The 19,566-nt window shown below is 54.6% G+C and overlaps 2 protein-coding genes across 3 annotated transcripts; one reads left to right on the top strand and one right to left on the bottom strand.

The window, feature by feature from the left end:
* The first annotated feature begins 878 nt into the window (after positions 1-878).
* CDT1 (chromatin licensing and DNA replication factor 1) lies at positions 879-9,988 on the top strand. Of its 2 annotated transcripts, none has more exons than XM_074201171.1 (10): positions 879-1,222; positions 1,767-1,871; positions 2,474-2,706; positions 4,648-4,851; positions 5,333-5,478; positions 5,833-5,936; positions 7,413-7,607; positions 7,709-7,888; positions 7,969-8,170; positions 8,792-9,988. In XM_074201171.1, the coding sequence occupies exons 1-10, from the start codon at positions 926-928 to the stop codon at positions 8,956-8,958; spliced, it is 1,833 nt and encodes a 610-aa protein (XP_074057272.1). In that variant the 5' UTR covers positions 879-925; the 3' UTR covers positions 8,959-9,988. The 2 variants fall into 2 exon arrangements, with proteins under 2 accessions (XP_074057272.1, XP_074057283.1); XM_074201182.1 differs by having other exon boundaries at positions 880-1,222; positions 7,413-7,601; positions 8,792-9,986.
* APRT (adenine phosphoribosyltransferase) lies at positions 9,399-18,563 on the bottom strand. The gene is made up of 5 exons (XM_074201195.1): positions 18,452-18,563; positions 17,542-17,648; positions 13,097-13,230; positions 10,973-11,051; positions 9,399-10,287 (listed from the first exon to the last, which is right to left on the bottom strand). The coding sequence occupies exons 1-5, from the start codon at positions 18,529-18,531 to the stop codon at positions 10,145-10,147; spliced, it is 543 nt and encodes a 180-aa protein (XP_074057296.1). The 5' UTR covers positions 18,532-18,563; the 3' UTR covers positions 9,399-10,144.
* Between the last annotated feature and the right edge of the window lie 1,003 nt (positions 18,564-19,566).

The raw sequence follows: 19,566 nt of genomic DNA, 5'->3' as shown, positions 1-19,566 counted from the left end.
GGGTACAATCCTTTTGGAGGAGACCAGGCAAACCGACTACATTTCCATTCTCCTCCGACCTACAGTCCGGCTCGGACCGGCTTTTCTCCATTAGAGAGATTCCAGGGCCGGCTTTCAACTAGGACTAGCAGCTCCTCCCTCTTGATTGGCTGGTCCCGCCTGGACTTTTCCCCGGGCCACTTCTCGGATTGTCTGGCTCTCCCGCACTTTTCCCGGGCAGCTTGTCTGATTGGCTGGTCCCTCCCGGACTTTCCCCGGCAACTTCTCTGATTGGCTGGTCCCTCCGGACTTTTCCCGGCAACTTCTCTGATTGGCTGGTCCCTCCGGACTTTTCCCGGCAACTTCTCTGATTGGCTGGTCCCTCCGGACTTTTCCTTCCAAACGCTCATTTGGAGGAGGCTCCGGAGGCCGTTCCCGCCTGCTCCTTTGGGGGCAGGGACTGTTTTTCTCTCTCCTCTACTTGCCTCCCCGGCAGGGGCCGGGCTCCGCTCTGGGGAGGGCCGCGCTCAGAGCTCCGCCTTTGTGCCCGGTGTCTGTCGAGTTCCAAACACCGCTCGGCGCCCCGGGCCCGCGGCCTCGTGCAGGCCTGGTTTCTGTCTGCCGCTCGGCCTCCGCCCTCGGACAACGAGCCGCTTCACCGGTGTCCTAGGCGCCACTGCCGCGGCCAAACTCGCTTCTTCCCCCCCACCCCGGAAGAGGAAACTCCCCAGAGGCCGGGGGCGGGGCTGGGGGAGGGGCGAGGCTCGGGGGAAGCTCGGGATTGGCCTGCGCCGGCTCCTCTTCCGGACTCAGCCGCCTCCGAGCGTGCGGCGGGGGCGGGCCCCAGACCGGAAGGGGCGGGGCCGCGCGCCGTGGCGCGAAAAGCGCGGGTCGCGGCGACTCGGCCCGTGTCGCCGTGCCCGCTCCGCCCGCCCGCCCGCCCGCCATGGCGCAGCGCAGGGTCACCGACTTCTTCGCCTTGCGCAAGGGCTCGCGGCCCCCGAAGCTCCGCGGGAGCCCCGCCAAGCTGCGGGGGACCCCGGCCCGGGCCCCCGCGGGCTCCCCGCGCACCCCGGCCCGCGCCGCCCCGCGCCCCGCCCCGACGGGCACGCCGAGCGGCAGCGGCAGGAAGCGGGCCCGCCCGGCCCCGGGCCCGGAGCAGGAGGCGGAGGCGCCCCCGGCGCGGCGCGCGGCCCGGCGCAGGCTGCTTCTGCCCGCCGACCCCGGAGCGCCGGAGGCCGCGGTGAGCCGAGCCGCCCCGGGCCCTCGCGTGGCCCCCGGGCCGCCGCGCCCTGCACTGACCGGACCTTTCCCCTTTTGGGGCGTCACCGGGGCCCCCCCGGGCCCCTGCGCGTGGCGGCCCCCGCCTCCCTCCGGTGCGGGCTTCCCGAGCCCTTCCAGCCCTCCCCACAAAGCGGGGTTCGGGAGGCAGCGCCCCCTCACCTTAGGGACCCCCGGCGAGTTGCCTCGGTCCTCAGGCAGGAGCCGGCAGCTGCGTCCAGGGGGGGCCCAGCGCTGCCCCCTTTGGGGTGATCTGGGGGCATGAAGCTGCCTCCTCACCTTTGGGCTTCCCATCCAAATTGGGGGTACAGATGGTTGGATGGAGTTGTGAGCGGGAATGAGGTGATGCGTGTGGCGCCTCCCAAGCCTCGGCGCGGACCTGAGCGCCCTTCCCTCGCATCGGGCACTTGGGGTGACTCGGGGCTCCCCGAGGGAAGGGCTTCATTAGCCCCCAGCACAGAGGCTCAGCCGCCCACCCTGACTTCCCCTTTCTGTTCCCTTCCCAGGGTTCTAGCTCGGGTTCATCGACTTCCCCCTCGCTGAGGAAGGAGGTGGAGACCACTCCCCTCTCATCAGCCTCGAAGCCCAGCCTGGATCCCCCCAAAAGCATCGTAAGTAGAATCCTGCATTGGTGAGCCTGGCGGTCCTGCCTGTCTGGAGGTACTCTCTGGCCTTGGAGGGCAAGAACCAGACTTTGAAAGGGTGCCAGGTTGTACTTTGTGTTTGAGAGAAGCTCCTGAAAGATGGCTCAAGTTGGCATCAGACACCTGGGCTCTGCCTGTGACCTCCCCCGTGCCATCTGACCCCCTTCTGAAACTAAATTGATTCATACATAAAGTGGGAATGATAATAACTTATCACAACTCAGCTGTACTGGGATATTGTATTAGGAAATAACACCTAGAAAAATATTTTGGAGATGATTATTATTAGTATTAAATAAAAGTCTGTTTAAACTGGGGAGCTACTTGCTTCAGGAAGCCCTTGTCTTTGTTTTATCTTCAGAAAGTAATCCTTTTATAAAATAAACGATGCTCTCCACTGATTTTGTCTCAGTTGGAATTTTGATATACAGGATTTGCCTCTGCTCAGTCATCAGTCTGCCCAAAGCTGCTCCAAAAGCTCGTCATTGAGTCTCTTCTCCCAGGCTTAGGGAGTGTTTGGGGGTCTTTGCCTGGGCTGGTCCCCTCTCACTCTTGTCCCTACCCCTCAGAGCCACTCACAGCCAAACTTCAGTGAGCTCAAGTCCAGGCTGCAGAAAGTTCGGGAGCTGACCCACAGGACTGCACCCCTTACCTCCACCCCAAACACCAACATCAGCCTCAAAGCCCGTCTCCAGCGCGCACGGGAGCTAGCAGCCCAGATCCAGGATGGGACTTCTGCTAGTCAAAAGAAAACTGAAGAACTGGGTCTCCCAGAGGTGGGAGAAGCTGCAGCAGAGCCATGGTGAGGTCCTGGTCAGAAGGAAGGTGGGGGGGGGGGGTGGCGGCGCAGCAAGAATCTGAGAGCCTAGACTTCTCTAGGCCTAGCACCCCCTGAAACTGTGGACCCTGCAATATTTTCACTCTTCCTGGTGTTACAAATGAGATGCTCATGATAGGGTTGGAATTCAGTTGAACCTTCCTACTTAGCATTCTTTTTTCCCCAGTATTCCAAAAGTCTTAGTGAAGTTTTAAACCATTAAAAACCTTAACAACTATTTTAATACTTTAATGAAAAAAATTTAATTTTACAAAGCTTTAATAGCTTTGTAAAATTAAAATTGTCTTTTAACTAAAAGAAATTCTAATTTAATCTAAATATATTAAATATGTCAACATATTTAAATAGTAAACTTAAATATAATTAAGTTTCATGCCTTCTATATAATGTAATTCTATATAATATAAAATATAGTAATTAAATTTCAATAAGCTATTAAAGCTTTTTTATTAACATTTAAGTTTTTTATTTTAATATGCAAATATGAATATTTACATATTCCTATGTTGTGTATAGGTAACTTATACATTGTATAGGTAACTTATACATAGCATATTTATATGCAACAAACATTTAATAAATTTACTTTTAAGTTTTAATTTAAAAGGTGTTTTAATAATCTAGTAAAGCTTTAATGACTTAAAATTACATTAAAACTTTGGGGACACCTGTCTATTTTTATTATTGCCTTTTTTCTTTCACATGGTTTACATGTTCCCCTATATCCATCCCTCTGCCAAGGAAGAGAATTACTTAAGTTTAGAATAAAGAATGATTTTTTAAAAAGATTTTTTCCAGGGAAAGAACATCAGTATATCCAGTGAACCTGTTGAATAGTCTCTACATTTAATGCACTGCCTACACCTGTGGACTCCCAGCTGTGCAGAGGGCAGTTTCCTGCTCTCTCTTTCTTGGGGTCCAGCTGGTGCTTTGCATTTCTCCATTTGGCCAGTCTCATAGCATTATATGTGTACATGGTTTTCCTGACTCTACTTAAATCTTCTGTCTTGTTGGTTTTCCTGGGCTTCTCTGCACTTCTTATAGCTCAGGAGTCTGACATTTCACCTCAGGATCTAAGGGATTTTAGGGATGGGTCCAGTCCTTCCCCCTTGTTCTTGTTTGTCACCATCACTCATATTTCACTAATATTGGTAATCATGATAGTCTAGAGTATTCTGAAGCATTTTCCTGTCAGTAGCCCAAGGGGGAAGATAAATGTGATAATCAGTGTCCACATCTGGCAGATGAGAAGATTCTGGGCTCATTGGGGCGGGGGGAGCTGTGACTGACTCATAAACTCCACTGCTGGGAAGAGCCAGAAACAGAACTAGAATCCAGACTTCTATGTCTGTTATACCCATTCTCTGCATTACATGTGGTTAGAGTTGGGGCTGTTGGCCCTGATGTATACGATCCTTTGTTTACCTTAAAAATATTTTATTTTCCCCTTAGTACATGTAAAAACAATTTTTAACATTTAAAAAAAATTTGAGTTCCAAGTTCTCTGCCTCCCTTCATTTCCCCCTTTCTAAGAGAGAGTAAGCAATTTGAAATAAGTTACACATGTTCAATCATGCAAAATATTTCTATATTAGGTATATGATTCTTTGGGGGGGAAATTACTGATTGACCGCAATTGGTATGGGACTAACTTAACCTGGATTGGCTGAAGATTGGCAGAATGGTCTGGCAATTTCAGGAGGCTGGGCTAGGCCTGGGGAATTCGAACCCAGAAAAGGGGTTACTGGTAGGGCATCTGGCTCCCTGGGCCCTTCTGAAGACCCTGTATTGGCCCAGGGGCCAGGCTGCATTTCTAGACCAGAACCCGGGTTGAGAGGGGAAGGCAGTTTCCGGGTCTGGGTCTGACCCTTCTCATGCTAGCAGGTCTGTTTGCTTTTTCCCCAGCACCTCAAAGACCCCCATGCCTGCCTACGAGCGGTTCCACACCCTTGCCCAGGCTGGACCCCCGGGCCTCACGCTGCCCTACAAGTACAAGGTCTTGGCTGAGATGTTCCGCAGCATGGACACCATCGTGGGCATGCTCTTCAATCGCTCCGAGACAGTGACTTTTGCCAAGGTCAAACAGGGTGTCCAGGACATGATGCGCAAGTGAGTCTCATTTGGGTGGTAGGAGGAAGGGTCCTCGGGCTCAGCTGCTACTGGAATAAACATCTCCCTTCTGGCAACTTTCAGGAATCATTTCACTGAGATACACAGCTTTATCTATAGTAGCAGCAATAGGGAAGGAACACTTGTCAGTCACTTCCCATGGCCTAGCCATCTGGATCATCTCACACTTGCTAGCATATTTATGTGCTTTGAGAGATGCTTCCTCTCTTGGTTCCTACATGTGAGGTTGCTGCCCCTGTTCCCATTTCCCCTGAGGCAGGCAGGTTCCTTTGGAGCACAGGTCCCCACCTTCAGGTCATGCCCACATGGGGCTCCATAATTTCTCAATTGACTCCTTTGGCTGGGACCAGAGATGTTCTGGGCCCATGGAGCAGGGGGGTGTTCCTTTACTTTGAATGACCTGGGGACTTGGGGACAAATGATGACTCACTCACCCAGACCCTGTCCTTGCCTTTGCCAGGAGGTTTGAGGAGCGCAACGTGGGGCAGATCAAGACCGTCTACCCAGCCTCGTACCAGTTCCGGCAGGAGCGGAATATCCCGACATTTAACGATAGTGTGAAGCGATCGGATTATCAGCTGACCATCGAGCCTCTGCTGGAGCCAGGTGGGGGAGCCTCTGGGAATGAGGAAGACTAGAGGGGGAGGTCTGTGCCCTGAAACTCCAGAGCTGAGGCTTGGGTTGGGGCCGCCCAAGAAGCTGGCGCCTTTGGGTGAGCGAGTGCCCGCACTCCTTCCCTGCCCATGCATTTCCCCAGGACCACCTTAGTGTCCTTGCAGGTGTTCAGTCAGCAGGGAGTGGTCCTTCTCAGGGCAGCTGGGCCTTTGATGTGGATCGTTATAGGCCAGGGTGGGCAGAGACCTGCCCGGGCCAGGGGCCAATGTCGTTGGGTTGAAGGAGAGAGACTTGTGGCTTGGAGCTAAGGGACAACTGAATAATAGAATGTGGCTTCTCTCCCAGAGGAGGGCACAGACGGCATGGCCCAGCTGTCAGCCTCTCGTCTCCTGCAGCGCCGACACACCTTCAGCAGAAACTTGGTGAACCTGGTCAAGGAACACCACAAGGTGAGCAAGGAAGGGCTCGTAGTGTGGAGGGTTGGCAAGGTGTCAGGGTCCATCTCGCCCAGCCTTGTTGTTTGACATGAAAGACATGACCCAGAGAGAGGGAGGGGCCATGTGACAGCAAGCAGCCAAACCCACTAGAATAGTGGTGGCGGCGGGGTTACCTCAGTCTGACCTGGGGCTGGGGCACTCTTGGTGTCTCTGCCCTTTCCCTGTTTTAGTACCTTTTAGCTGCAGCCAGAGAGACCTTCGGGTAACCTGGGTCACGACCCCAGGTGAAAGGGACTTAGGGTCCCTGGGGATGGGTGTACTGCAGAGGGTCCCCTGGACATCTGCGGTGTCTAGAACAGGGTTTTATCCACCAGTTATTGACTTGGGGAGGACATTAAACAGCATTGGCTCTGGGACAGGGGTGTCAAACTCAATAAAAATGGGGGCCACTCAAAACTGAGTCCCTCTGTGGCCAGTGGATGAGTTGTAATATTAATGTGTTTTATGTTTTTATTTTTCTGTTAAATATTGCCCAGTGACATTTTAATCTGGGTCTGGTCTAAGGCACCATCAGCCTCTCCTCACCCCCTTCCCATGTTCCCCTTCATTTGACAGGTAACCACCAGCCGGCTTCCCTGAGACCCTTCTTTCCTTCCTGTACTTGTGGCAAGCAGATGGAGGTCTCCAGGGAGGCCTCATACACAGGGCCCCTGCCGGCCTTGCCCCCTACTCTGTTGCCACAGTGCCAGGCCCTTAGCTGAGAGGGGCATGGAGCTGGCAGCCTCTTATCTGTCCCCTGCAGGATGACAGTTTGGAGTTGTATTTCTCACCTGTGGGTTTGCTTTTGTGATGAGCCACCATTTTTTTCACCTAATTTCTTTTTTGTCCCATCATCGATTTCTCTTCATTCTCTTCACCGGGAATAGCAATGGCATTATATAGGGTCCTTCCCACATTGGCAGCAGCCAGAATGCCTGTCAGTAAAGTAATCCATTGGGTAGTGACCCCCCTCCCCCATCAAATGGGAGGATTACCCCCTTTATGTAATAATGCCAAATGAATATGAATCCAGGAGAATAAAGGCCAACTGGGCCTTCTGGAGGCTTCACTTGGGGGTTTTGTGATTCAGATGTTAAGCTTTTCATCATAAAAGTGGGGGGTCTGTGGGGCACTGAGGCTACAGGGTGTAGCCAGATTCTGGTTTTTGCATGACAGCAGTGGGCCCACTTCACACTCCGTGACTGACAGTCATAAGCAACAATCCCATTCGCACCTTCCTGCTTGGTCCCGGGGCTCAGGATTAAATATTTGCACATGGCTGCTTAGAGTTCATGGTTCAGTCTCTGGGAATGGCTGTTCCTCCTCTTCACCCCCTTTGTGGCCCAAGGGAGTCTGACCCCAATATCAGACTCCTGAGGGGTGGGGCTTGGCTACTCTTGCCAGGCTGTGGTAGGGTGCTGGTCTCACCTGTTCTTCATCTCCTCCTAGGTTTTCCTTGCCTCCCTGAGTCCACCGTTGGTGGTACCAGAAGACCAGCTCACCAGGTGGCACCCCAAATTTAACGTGGATGAGGTGCCGGACATCGTCCCTGCTGAGCTGCCAAAGCCGCCTCAGACGGACAAGGTCACGACTGCACAGGAGATGCTGGCCAGAGCTCGGACTATGCTGACCCCGAAGGTACAGGTGTGGCTTCTCCACCCAACATAGAAGCCCAGGAGTTGGGGGTGGTCGGGGGTGTTAATCCTAATTCTTACATACATCTGTCTCTTCACTGATGGATGTAGATGGAGAAAGCATTGGCCCAGCTGGCTCTGAAGACAGCTGATGCCAGCAGCCCCGCTTCACCCGGACTCAGCAGTCCCCCCACCCCGGGGTCACCTGGTCTCGGCAGCCCCCCAACACTAGCTTCCCCCTCCAACTCCCCCAGTGCCCTGAAGGGCGTCTCCCAGGCTCTGCTGGAGCGGGTGAGTAATGACTGAGGGTGAGGGACCTGGTGTCTTCTGGGCCACGGCTGACCACTTGCCTCCTTCCCTCCCCTCCAAAGATCCGGGCCAAGGAAACACAGAGACTGCAGGCGATGATGACCCGCAGGCCTCAGCAGGAGGAGCGGCTGCTGATGCTGTCCAGGCTGCCCGAGCTGGCACGCATCCTTAGGAGTGTCTTTGTGGCGGAGAAGAAGCCGGCGCTAACCATGGAGGTGACCTGCGCCAGGATGGTCAGCAGCTACCGTTCCTCCATGTCACCTGGTACGGGTGTTGCTCTCAATGGGTCAAGGGGGTCAGACTAGGCCTCTCCCCTCCCAGGGGTACACTGGGAGTTCCTCAAGGGCAGGTGGTCTTCTGTTCACCTTTATCCTGAAAGTGTTTGGCTCACAGGTGCTTAATAATTGTCCACAGTGAACTTGAGCCCTGACCTTGGGGGGGGGGACTGTCCCCTTGTGTCAGGGTCCCTGTGAGACTGGCACCCAGTATTTATAATAATGACAGGAGGATGGAGACGGTGCTACACAGGCCACTAAGGGTAAGCTGTGCATCCTCAGTTTACCAGTGTGCATACAGTTGGTGCTTGATAAATGTATGGGCAGCTACATGGTGCCAGTGTGTAGAGTGAGGGAAGACTCATGTCCTGGGCGAGTCACTTCACCCCATTTGCCTCCGTTGCTTCATCTGGTAAATGCCTCCTGTACCCTGAAGGGGGCACAGACATGAGTGAACACAGGAAGTGCCTGGTGGGAGTTTGAGACCTGGGGGCTGGCTGCACCTGAGGCCCCAGGACTGGCTCCAAGGAGGGTCTCCTGGGGCTGGGGGGGGTCTTCTGCCTTCCCTCTGGGCTGCAGCCAGTCCCTCAAGTCTGGCATCTCTCCCCAGGGGAGATGGAGAAACACCTGCAGGCCCTGTCAGAGCTGCTCCCTGACTGGCTGAGCCTGCACCGCATCAGGACCGACACCTACCTGAAGCTGGAGAAGTCTGTGGACCTGGCTCACGTGTCTGAGCGACTGGCCAGGATCATACAGGAGGAGGAGAAGGAGCGGTGACCCAGGCCTACCTGGATATGGATGCCGTTTGAGTGAAGATCATGGGGTGTGTGTGTGCGTGTGCGAGCAGCGATGGAAAGAGATGGAACGAATCTTTTAAAAAGACTAAATCCCAGGAAGCCTGGTCTTCCTCTATTTTGTCCCCTTGGGAAAACAGGTGATTCTTTGTAGTTGCAGGAGGGGTACTAGTGAGCCCCTCCTAATCATGGGCTTGGGGCAGTCAGTCACATGACTCTGTGAATGGGGCCCAATCCCCCCTGCTCGAGTGCCTGGGCACCTGGTGAGACCCAGGCTGGGGCTTTTGTTGATGGTGGATGTTGTTAAGTGTATTGGCATTAAACTTGGATGGAGCTTATTTTGTTTGTTGAATGCTGCCCAGCCTCCCGCTAGAGCCTCCCTTGCCTTCTCCTTGGGCCTGGAAGAAAGACCATTGCTCGGCATTTATAAAGAAATCATGATTTAATCATCAGGCGGGACTCTGGAAGGTTGCAGGCCGTAAGGCAGGAAGTCTTAGACTGATACAAGAGATTTTCCTTGGCACGGGCACATGAAAACCAATGAAAACATACAGCAATCAAAAGTGGAGCCTGGTCTCCTTCACCTGCTGAGGTTGGGGGCCAGGGGAGCAGAAGTTGGCATTTGGAAAGCATTTCCCCAGATCAAGGGCAACAGGGCCTCTCCCATCTTCATCTGGATGGAGAATTCTGTTGTTTTTGGCAGGACAGTGAGGTTAAGTGGCTTGCCCAAGGCCACAAAGCTAGGTAATTATTAAGTGTCTGAGGCTGATTTGAACCCCCGGTGCTCTATCCACTGTGCCACCTAGTCACCCCTTTGGGTTCAGAATTCTCAGAGACAACCTGGGACAGCTAGTGTGCAGCTGGGACAGGGCAGAGGTTGGCCACTCAGGTGAAGTAAACTTGAATTGGTTGTTCTGGGAAAGCAGCCCAGGCCCCTCACTCCCAAGTTCTCATTCATACCAACTGAAGGGTCAAGAGGGGGAAGCACAGGCCTGTTGGCACCCCAGTGGTCTGAAGCATTGTGCCATTCCAGGGGGATGCCATGGGGGGGGGCTTACATTTCTATTTGCATACTGTAGGGTCAGAGGCACTTGGCCAGGGAAGTCCAAGCCTGTCTTAGATCTGTAGCTGGTGAGGCGGGGGCAGGAGGGGGCCGACGGGGGCCAGCCTCAGTTGTACTGCAGCAAGGAGAAGAAGGGGATGGGGGCCAGCTTTTCTCTGCCCTTCAGGGACGTCAGCTCCACCACAGTCAGACCCTCCAACACTTCAGCCTTTAGACTCTGCACCAGTTTGCAGGCTGCACTCATGGTACCTAGGGGTGACGAGTGGAGGGGCAGTGGTCAGAATGACTCCTAGGAGCTCTGATGGGGAGGGCTGCCTCAACCTACCCCTCACCTCCTTGGGGGAAAGCTCAGCACCTCTCGCCCAAATTGAAGAGGGGGTCTACCAATCTATAGGATGCCTGTGCCACCCACTGGCTTAGATCTACTTCCAGGATTCCTCATTGGGCAGGGAATGTCTGGGACCTAAGGGAAAGGCCCCGGGGCTGCCTCAAATAGTGGGGGTGAGAGTGAAGTCAGCTTCCAAGGGCTTCCCCCAGGCGCAGTGGGCCCCTGGGGAGGGTCTCTGGACTGACAGGGTCGGTAGTTCTCTCCCATCCATGTTACCTGCTTCCCCTCTGCCTGGCTGCCTAGCCTGGGAGCTCCTGGGGGCCTGTTTTTCTTATTTCCAGCATGTATTCGACCCACAGCTGGCATCTTATAAATGACCGCTGACATACAGGAATTAGCAGGCTGAGATTTCTGGGTGACCCTGCTTTTAACCCTTGTACTGACACAGGAACTGTGTAGGTGCGCTGGTGCAGAACTGGAAGGCCAGGTCATTGACTTTCAGCCTCAGTTTCCTCCCTCAGGGGGCTGATATTAAGGGGGCTCTCTAGCCCACCCTCCCTCCAGCTCTGCTGACCATCACTACCGTCCACCCCAACCTCAAGTTACCTCCGGTGGCCAGCAGGTCATCCACGATCACCACCTTCTGGCCGGGCTGGATGGCATCTTCCTGGATCTCCAATTCTGCCTGAAAATGAAAGCCCAGGTCACTGGTGCAGAGGAGGAACCCCCACCTCACCAGGTTGTCACGGGCTGGTCTGAAGCCCTGGCCCTCCAAGCTTGAGGCAGCCAAGTAGCTACAGTCATGAAGACCAGGGTTCCAAGCCAGCCTCAGACCCGCCCCCCTGGCTCTGTGACCCTGGTCTGGTCACTCCACCTGTCTGCCATAGTTTCCTAATCTGTAAAATGGGGGCAATAATGTACAGCTTGTAAAGGGACAATGAGACATGTGAAGCAGGCTGTAAACGTTACTTATCATTGTTAGTAGATTTCTACTGTGGACCCCACAGCTCTAAGCAGCCACTAACAACCTTTTAGACGTGTTCAGGGACTCGCGGCTGGGTCTTTCTCTGCCGCAGAAATGAAGAGTGCCAGTGTTAAAGCAAATTTAGCATTTCAATGTGAATGCCAAGCTAATGAAATGGGGGAAGAACCCCCAGCCCAGCAGCAGGACTAAACCAGGGCAGACCCCGCGGCCTCACGGAAGCTACAGGAGAGGCCGGGGCAGAGGGAAGAAGCATCACCTCTTCTCGGTTGTGTGGCCCCCACTTGAAGTTCTCAGGCCCCTTCATAAGGATCCGGCCAGCCACTCGGCTCTAGAGCTCCAACCTCTGGTTGGCACTGCTGCCACTTTCCTACTACATTGCCAGTTCTTCAACCATAATTAAACTGGCTGTCATTGCTCCTGAAAAGGAATCGTGAACCAGCTGGCCTAAGATTCTAGTTCTGCCAACACCCTCCTAGGTACATGCCCGGAGAATGCAAGGTGGCCTCCTTCCCTCCCTCCCCATCTCCTACCTAGTGGACCCTGTCGGACAATGTCCACAAGGCTCCGTGCCCATGCTTCCCCACATCCACAGCTTATTTTCTTGGTTGGTCATGATAAAGACATTCAATTTGTTTTGTGGTTCTTGTCATTCACATTGTTAAAACCATCATGTATGGTTTTCCTTGGGACCAGCTGTAAGACTGTTCCCTTCCTGGGATGTGGCAGCTTTTGAAAAGCTCCATTGGGTCCTCTAGAAATGGGAGGGGATCAAAATGTACAGGGCTGTGTCAAATGGAGACACAGGCAAGAATTCTGATTATGTTTCTTCCTGATTTTTACCATTGGGCCAATGTGATTAAAATTCATTTAAAATGAAGGATGATGAGTTTCCTTATTTGTGGAAGATGACCCCCAGAAGCCCCTCACACTGACTCTACACAACATGTTGTCGACCGGGGCTTCAAAACGGCAGGTTAGACCTCTGACTGATCCCAATGTGCATCCCTGTCACCCTTTATGGTACTTCAAGTTTGGGGAAAAGATTTTTGTGGAACAATGACTTTCTTTTGGTAGAACTAACTATAGTGAGCCAACCTGACTGCTGAACGAGGGAACTGGGGGTCTTTGTTGCCATATTCCCTCTGCCCCATGAGCAAGCTCCATTTCAGAGAAAGGCTCAGACCAGCCATGCCTCCCTCAGTGATCACCCCTGAGCTCTCCCAGGAGCACCTTCCCATTAGAATGTAAGCTCCCTGAAGGCAGGGTCCATCCTTTTTGCTTGCAGTTGTATCCCCAGTGCTGGATACACATGAAGTGTTTAATAAATGCTCTTTGATTTGACTTGAAATGTAAGGCCAGTATGATGAACTCAAAACTCTTCAATGAGCTGTGCCAGAAACTCTTGTCAAAAGGTATCACTGGAGGGCAGCTAGGTGGTGCAGTGGACAGAGCATCGGCCCTGGAGTCAGGACCCGAGTTCAAATCCAGCCTCAGACACTTAATAATTACCTAGCTGTGTGGCCTTGGGCAAGCCATTAAACCCCATTTACCTTGAAAAAATCTTAAAAAAAAAAAAAAAGGTATCACTGAGTCACCTGGCCCACGCCCCTCACATTACAGATGGGAAAACCGGAGACTGCCAAAGATTGCTGAGGTTGATTGAAGACCCAGCTTTCTGACTTTGGATTCAGAGTTCTTTCGCTCACATCCCACTTCCAGTGTCCCCCCCCCCATCCCCAACTCACCTGGCCGTATTCCAGAGAATAACTGGTGGATATTGTGGGCCCTGGAAGCTTCCCTCGCTTTCGAATGAGCACAAACCCTATCCCAAGTTTCTGGGCCAGGGAGGGACCAAACAGAAAACCCCGAGCATCCAAACCTGGATGGAAGAATATTGGGGATGTTTAAATGTTGAAAAAGAATGGGGGGGATGGTGGGGTGGTAGTGGTTTCCTGATCTGCTCACCTCAAGGGATTGAAGCACCACCTGGTGCCAAAGGTGAAAGGTCACACCCATCAACCTGGGCTCCAAGACAGAAAATGACTTGTCCAAAGTCACAGAACTGCTAAGATTTATAATAAAAATACAAACTCAGGACTCCCTCAATTCTCAATCTTTTATTTATTTGGCTCTTTTCACACTACTGAAAAGGTACCAGCTTCACTAGTGAACATCTGCCCACAGGGTGCCTATGGCTCAGTCTGGGAGGTCAGAGAAATATGGCCCCCGGGACTCCAGGAGTTTACAATCCAGGGGAAGAAGACAATCTAATTCAACACTCATTAAGTATCTATTAGGTCCAAGGTTATAGGAATAAAATACAACATTTATGAGGTTTTTGCCCTCAAAGGTTGCATTTGACTTCTTGCTGTGTTTATGTGTGATTCATATACATTAACATTGGGCCTCTGGGAGACAAAGACATTCAACAGTTCTTATTTTTGGAGGGAGAACCTGCTGGGGAAGGGGCTGACAACAGACCCTCTCTTAAGACAGAGCTGCAGGTCACTGGGGGAAGGGGCAGCAGGGGATCGTGGAGGGGGCTGAGCTTGAACTGTGCTCTGAAGAAGTCAAGAGATTCTAAGAGGCAAAGACCCAGAGATGGGAGAGACCCCTGCTGGGAGGCCCCACTCAAGATGGCCACAGTCCATGGGAGACCCAAGGAGGTGGGGCCTGACCTGAGAAGAAGGGTAGAGAAAGAAGTGCTTAAGACCCAGGTGAAGATGGTGTCCTGGGCAGACTTAGGAAAGGGTGTGTAGAGGACACCCCCAGGGAGTGTCACCAGACAGCAAAGAGATAATAAGGTCAAGAGCTATTTCCTAAATAGCAGCTAAAGGACGTGAGCAAAGACTTTTTTTTTTAGGTTTTTTGCAAGGCAAATGGGGTTAAGTGGCTTGCCCAAGAGCACATGGCTAGGTAATTATTAAGTGTCTGAGACCAGATTTGAACCTAGGTGCTTTATCCACTGTGCCACCTAGCCGCCCGGAACAAATACTTTCAAAAAATTTCAAGTTGCCAATGAGTATGTGATAAAATGTTCCAAACAGCCAGTAAGGAAAAATACAAATAAGATAATACTGAGGTTTGATGGATATTTCCCAATATCCAACTGGGAAAGATAGGAGTGATCCAAAATGGTGGATGGTGGACAATCACTGGGAATAGTCAAAGATGGTGGATGGTAGACAATCAATGGGAACAATCAAAATGAAAAATAGTAGGAAGACAGGCCTACAATGATGGTGGATGTGTAAATTAGTTCAACTATTCAAAGACAAAGTGGGATAAGAATTTAATGAAACATTAATGGGAAGTAAGAAAGAGCTAATAATTCAGACACTTGTATGAAGAGATGGGAGAACCTGAGTGTGGTTCCTGGATTTGCTCAATGCACCTGTGTTGTCTCAGACAAGTCACTTTGTACCTCAGTTTCCTCATCTGTCAAATGAGGGGGCTAGACTAAGGTCCAGATTCTATGATCCTAAACAATTCAGAGTGCAAAAAAGCAAAGCCAGAATAGTGAAAAGGATTATGACAATGCAAATGAAAAGAATGGGACCTTGCTAAAATGTAAGGAAGTCTTAAAAACCTAAACTCACCCAAGTTCCCAGTTTATCTTACAAGCAAGCCTTTCTTTATACTGAAGGATGAGCTTGTTTATGATGGTGTACATAATAAAAATGAAATATGATTTTAAAAAATGTTAAAAGGAAATCAAACTTTGAATAATCATCATAATCAGTCTTGGCCTCAAAGAAAAGAGAATGAAACATTCCTGCCTCTTGACAGAGGAAGGGATTATGGGGCAGAATGTTATAAGCATTGTCCCACATAATTACCGTTTTGGTTGTTTTTACTTGTTTTTCTTTGTCACAAAAGGCTCAAGGGAGGGGTTGGGCCCCTTACCAGAAAGGGGGGTGCTACAAATCTGGAAACAACTGTGAGGCAAATACAAAAGGAATAAAAGGGGGGTTTAAGAACATAAATGCATTCATAGGACTCTTGGTTGGTGGATCCAAGAGATTTCAAAGGCTTTTTTGTGAGTGGGGGTATGGGAAAGCAGTAGGTAATTATTAAGCACCAATTCCTGGCTGGGCACTGTGGTTTTTTGATTGTGACTTGGGAGGGTCAGAAGGAGAGGGAGGGGTCACAAGATCTATGGTTTGAATTCAGCTCCTACTACTGGTGGTCAGTCTGACCTCCACTGAGCTGCAGGATGCACCGCTGAGGGGACAAGGGAGAAAAGCAAAAGGCAACAATGAAATCTTGGGCTTTTGCTTTTGTTAAGAAATTCGCCCTCCTAGGACTGGGACAGCACCTCCCTCAGAGCACTTACTAGATGCCTTTTACTTTTAGATCAGTCACCCAAACCCTCTAGTCTTGAGCTTCCTTTACCTAAAATGTCTCCAGCTGTATGACCTTGTCATAGGGAAGTTGATGCTACCACAAGCATGTGATTCGGATTTCAGTGAGGGAGGCTGTGCTAAACCACCAGCCTCGCTTCCTCCTCCAGAGCCATCTGGGTCCAGTGACCAGAGATGAATCAGGTTGACAGGAGATGGTCCTGGATGCCAGGCAGTCAGGGTTAAGTGACTTGCCCAAGGTCACACAGCTAGCTAGTGTCAAGTGTCCGAGGCTGGATCTGATTCCCATCCTCCTGGCTCCAGGGCCAGTGTTCTATCCACTGTGCCATTTGGCTGCCCTTAATGTACACAACACTCTGCCATTGAGGGCACAACAATCCAATGATTCCTACCTGTAGGGAACTTAAATTCTCATGAGGAAGACAAGTCTGCAACACAGTTATTATAAAGTCACTGTGGGGACAGGGGAAACAAGCATTTATATGGCTCTTACTGTGTCTGGGGCAGGGTGCTCATTCATGACAACCACCCTGATCCTCATTGTACAGTGGTGGAAAATGAGGCAGACAGGTTAAACACCTTGATGGGAATCACAGAGCTAGTAAGCCCCTGTGAGTGAATTTGAATTCTGGTCTTCCCAAATCCTGGTCTAGTGCTCTCTCCACACAGAAACGGAGAGTTTGAGAAGGATGGAGGAAGGGAGGTGCTGGTGACTGGGGGACAAGAGAAGATGCTTCAGCAGTACCATAAAGTCAGGCCCCTCCCAAAAACCTGTTCTGCTCTTAAAGACAGACCCCAAAACACTGCCGACTGCGCAGTCAGAGACAGAGCTCTTCTTTGTCTGATTTTGCCACAAATGTTATTGGGACCACGGGGCATCATCCAGGCTTCTCCTGGTCAGCAAGCTCCCCTCACTGATGCAGAGAAAAAATCAGGACTGTATCTGCTGGCGCCCGGCCCGGGCTGTCCTCCTTTATTAAGGGCCCAGCCACCGGATAAGGAGAGAGATGAAAGATCAATTGGGAGGCCCAAGTCAGAGGTGAAGGACCAGAGGCTCAGGGCCCAGCCAACACCTGACCCTCAGAGACAGCCCGGGGCTGGTCTGGGAGGCAGCCGATGCCCCTTCTACTGGAGGATTCAGGAAATACTCACTAGTCTCTTGTTGGGGATCCCGGGGGGGGTACTTGTTGGCCAGAGGTCAGCGTCTGGCTGCATTGGGTCTAAGAAATGAAATGGCCCAAATGGTCTGGTGGGAGACAAAACCCCGAGAAATGCAGCGGGGGCTGCAGGGCGCCAGCGAGCTCACTGTGAAAGGGGGGAGTCCGGGAAATAGAGGTGCCACAAGGAGAGGCTCGGCCTTCTGCCTGGGCTGCTTCCTGTGATGTGAAGGAAGCAGGAGAGTCCTGGGTTCAAATGCAGACTCAGGCTCTTCCTAGCTGCGTCACCCTGGGCAAGTCTCTTAGCCTTCCTGCCTCAGTGTCCTCATGTGTAAGATGGGGGTGGAACACCGTGTGGGGGGTGAGGGTCCCGTCGGCTAACACGGTGGTGCACCGCAGCTGGGCAGAGCCCGGCTTTCCCAAGTCTGGGCCGAGACGCGAGGCTCGGCGCGGCCTCCTCCACCCGGTCCCCTCAGCTTCTGGCCAGACCCGCAGTAAGGCCCCTTCACGCTGCCCCGGCCTGGCGGCGGCCAGGGCCTCTCCTGCGGCCACCCGGGCCCCGGGAAGCTGGGGCCGGGCCGGGCCGCCGCCTCCTGCCCCGGGTGGCCCCGGGTGGCCCGGGTGGCCCAGGTGCCCCGGGTGCCCCGGGTGGAGGGCGCCCGCACTCACCCGCCACGCAGTCGATCTTGGCCCGGTGCCGGGCTTCGAGGTGCTCGGCCAGGAGCTCGATGGTGGCCGCGAAGGCCTCGGGGTCCCTCAGCAGCGGGCTCATGTCCCTGGGGGAGGGAAGGGGGTCGGTGAGCGGGGCCCCCGGGGGGTCAGGGGCTCCCCGAGAGATGCCGCAGGAGGGGGCGGAGGGGCTGGCGGGGTCCAGGTGGCTAAAGGGTCTGGGGGGCGCTGGGGGACACCGGGGTGGGGGGCCGCGGGCTCCAGTTGGGCTTTCCTTCCGGGAAGGCCCCGCCCAGGGGAGGGGTGGGGCGGTTCCGTTGTGGGGGCTTTCGGGGACGGCCCCGCCCCGGGACCCCTCGCGCCCCCTCCCCCCGCGGCGGCTCTCCGGGCTCGGCCCCGGGTTCTGATCCGGCCCCGCGGCCCGAGTCCGGGGGCGCAGCGCGGGCCCCGTAACCAACCCCGTCCCACCCCGTCCCCGGCCCAGCCCGGCCCCGGCCCCGTCCCACCTCGGCCCCGGCCCCGGCCCCGGCCCCAGCCCGTCCCCGGCCCCAGCCCGTCCCCGGCCCCGTCCCGGCCCCAGCCCGTCCCCGGCCCTGTCCCGGCCCCAGCCCGTCCCCGGCCCCGTCCCACCCCCGGCCCCGTCCCGGCCCCGGCCCCGGCCCCGTCCCCGTCCCCGTCCCACCCCCGTCCCCGTCCCCGTCCCACCCCGGCCCCGGCCCGGCCCCGGCCCCGGCCCCGTCCCACCCCGGCCCCGGCCCGGCCCGGCCCCGGCCCCGGCCCCGGCCCCGGCCCCGGCCCCGGCCCCGGCCCCGTCCCACCCCTACCCTGGCCCCAGCTCGGCCCCGGCCCCGGCCCCGGCCCCGGCCCACCCCTACCCTGGCCCCAGCTCGGCCCCGGCCCCGGCCCTCACCGGAACAGGACTCCGGGCTGCGGGAAGTCCGGGAAGCTGCGGACCCGCCGGGCCACGAGCTGCAGCCGCGCCTCGGCCATGCCTGCGGGAACCGAGGCCGCCCGGTGTTCCCTGCTCGGCCGCGAGGGGGCGCCGGGGGCAGCGCGCACGCGCGCACACACGTGACACACACGTGCGCATACACGCAGGCAGCCTCCGCGGAACCGAAGGGGGCGGCGGGCCTCGCCACTTCCGGGGGCGGAGCCCCGGGGCGCGGCGCCGCCGCCGGAAGAGGCGGCCCCGGACGGGAGCTGGGTTCTGGGCGGCGGAGCGCGCTTCGGTGCCTCCAGCCTTCGCTTTGCACGTTTTAGTTTTTGTTCTTTTAGTGTGTGCCAGGCCACGGGGTGGAGGCGTGCCCGGGGCCGCGGGGCTGGGCCACGGCCAGGCGCCCGCGGCCGCCCTTGAACCGGGTCCTCCGCCCCCCGCGCCCTGCCCCCGGCCCGGCCCGCCCCTCTCGGGCGCTCTGCCCCTTGGCCCTGGCGCCCCGGTGCCCGGCCCTGTGCGGGCCCCGCGCTCTGCCCGCGACGCGCCGGCCCTTGTCTCCCGCTTGCTTCTGATCCGTGTGTACAAAAACTCACTTTAAACACCGGGAGGACCGCCCGGCGCTGCCCTGGCGCGCTCCCTGGCGCCCCTCGTGTGCGCATGCGCCTCGGTCCCCCGCGGGCCCGGCCCCGCGGCCGCGTGTCCGAGCCCCTGCGGCCCGGCCGGCCGCGCCCATCCGGCCTCCGGGGCTTGGCCGGGACCGCGCACTCGGGGTGGTGATTGTGGAATTTAGCTGCAGACCTAGATTGCTGCATCATCTTTTCTATTTTTTATATTTTTCCATTAATTCCCAATATTCTTTTTTTTTTCGTAAGGCAACAGGGTTCCGTGGCTTGCCCAAGGCCACACAGCTGGGTCCTTATGAAGTGTCTGAGGCCGGACTTGAACTCAGGTCCGCGTGACTCCAGGGCCGGTGCTCCCCCCACTGCACCACCTAGCCGCCCCTTAATTCCCAATATTCTTGACATATTATTCTTCCAAATAAATTTTGTTCATTTTTTTTTCTACCTCAATCCATGGTAGTATGATTGGAA

This window comes from Macrotis lagotis, chromosome 1 (assembly GCF_037893015.1).
Source record: "Macrotis lagotis isolate mMagLag1 chromosome 1, bilby.v1.9.chrom.fasta, whole genome shotgun sequence".
NCBI lineage: Eukaryota > Metazoa > Chordata > Mammalia > Peramelemorphia > Peramelidae > Macrotis > Macrotis lagotis.
Note: the sequence above shows the minus strand (reverse complement) of the source record. Positions and strands in the feature narration are given on the sequence as shown.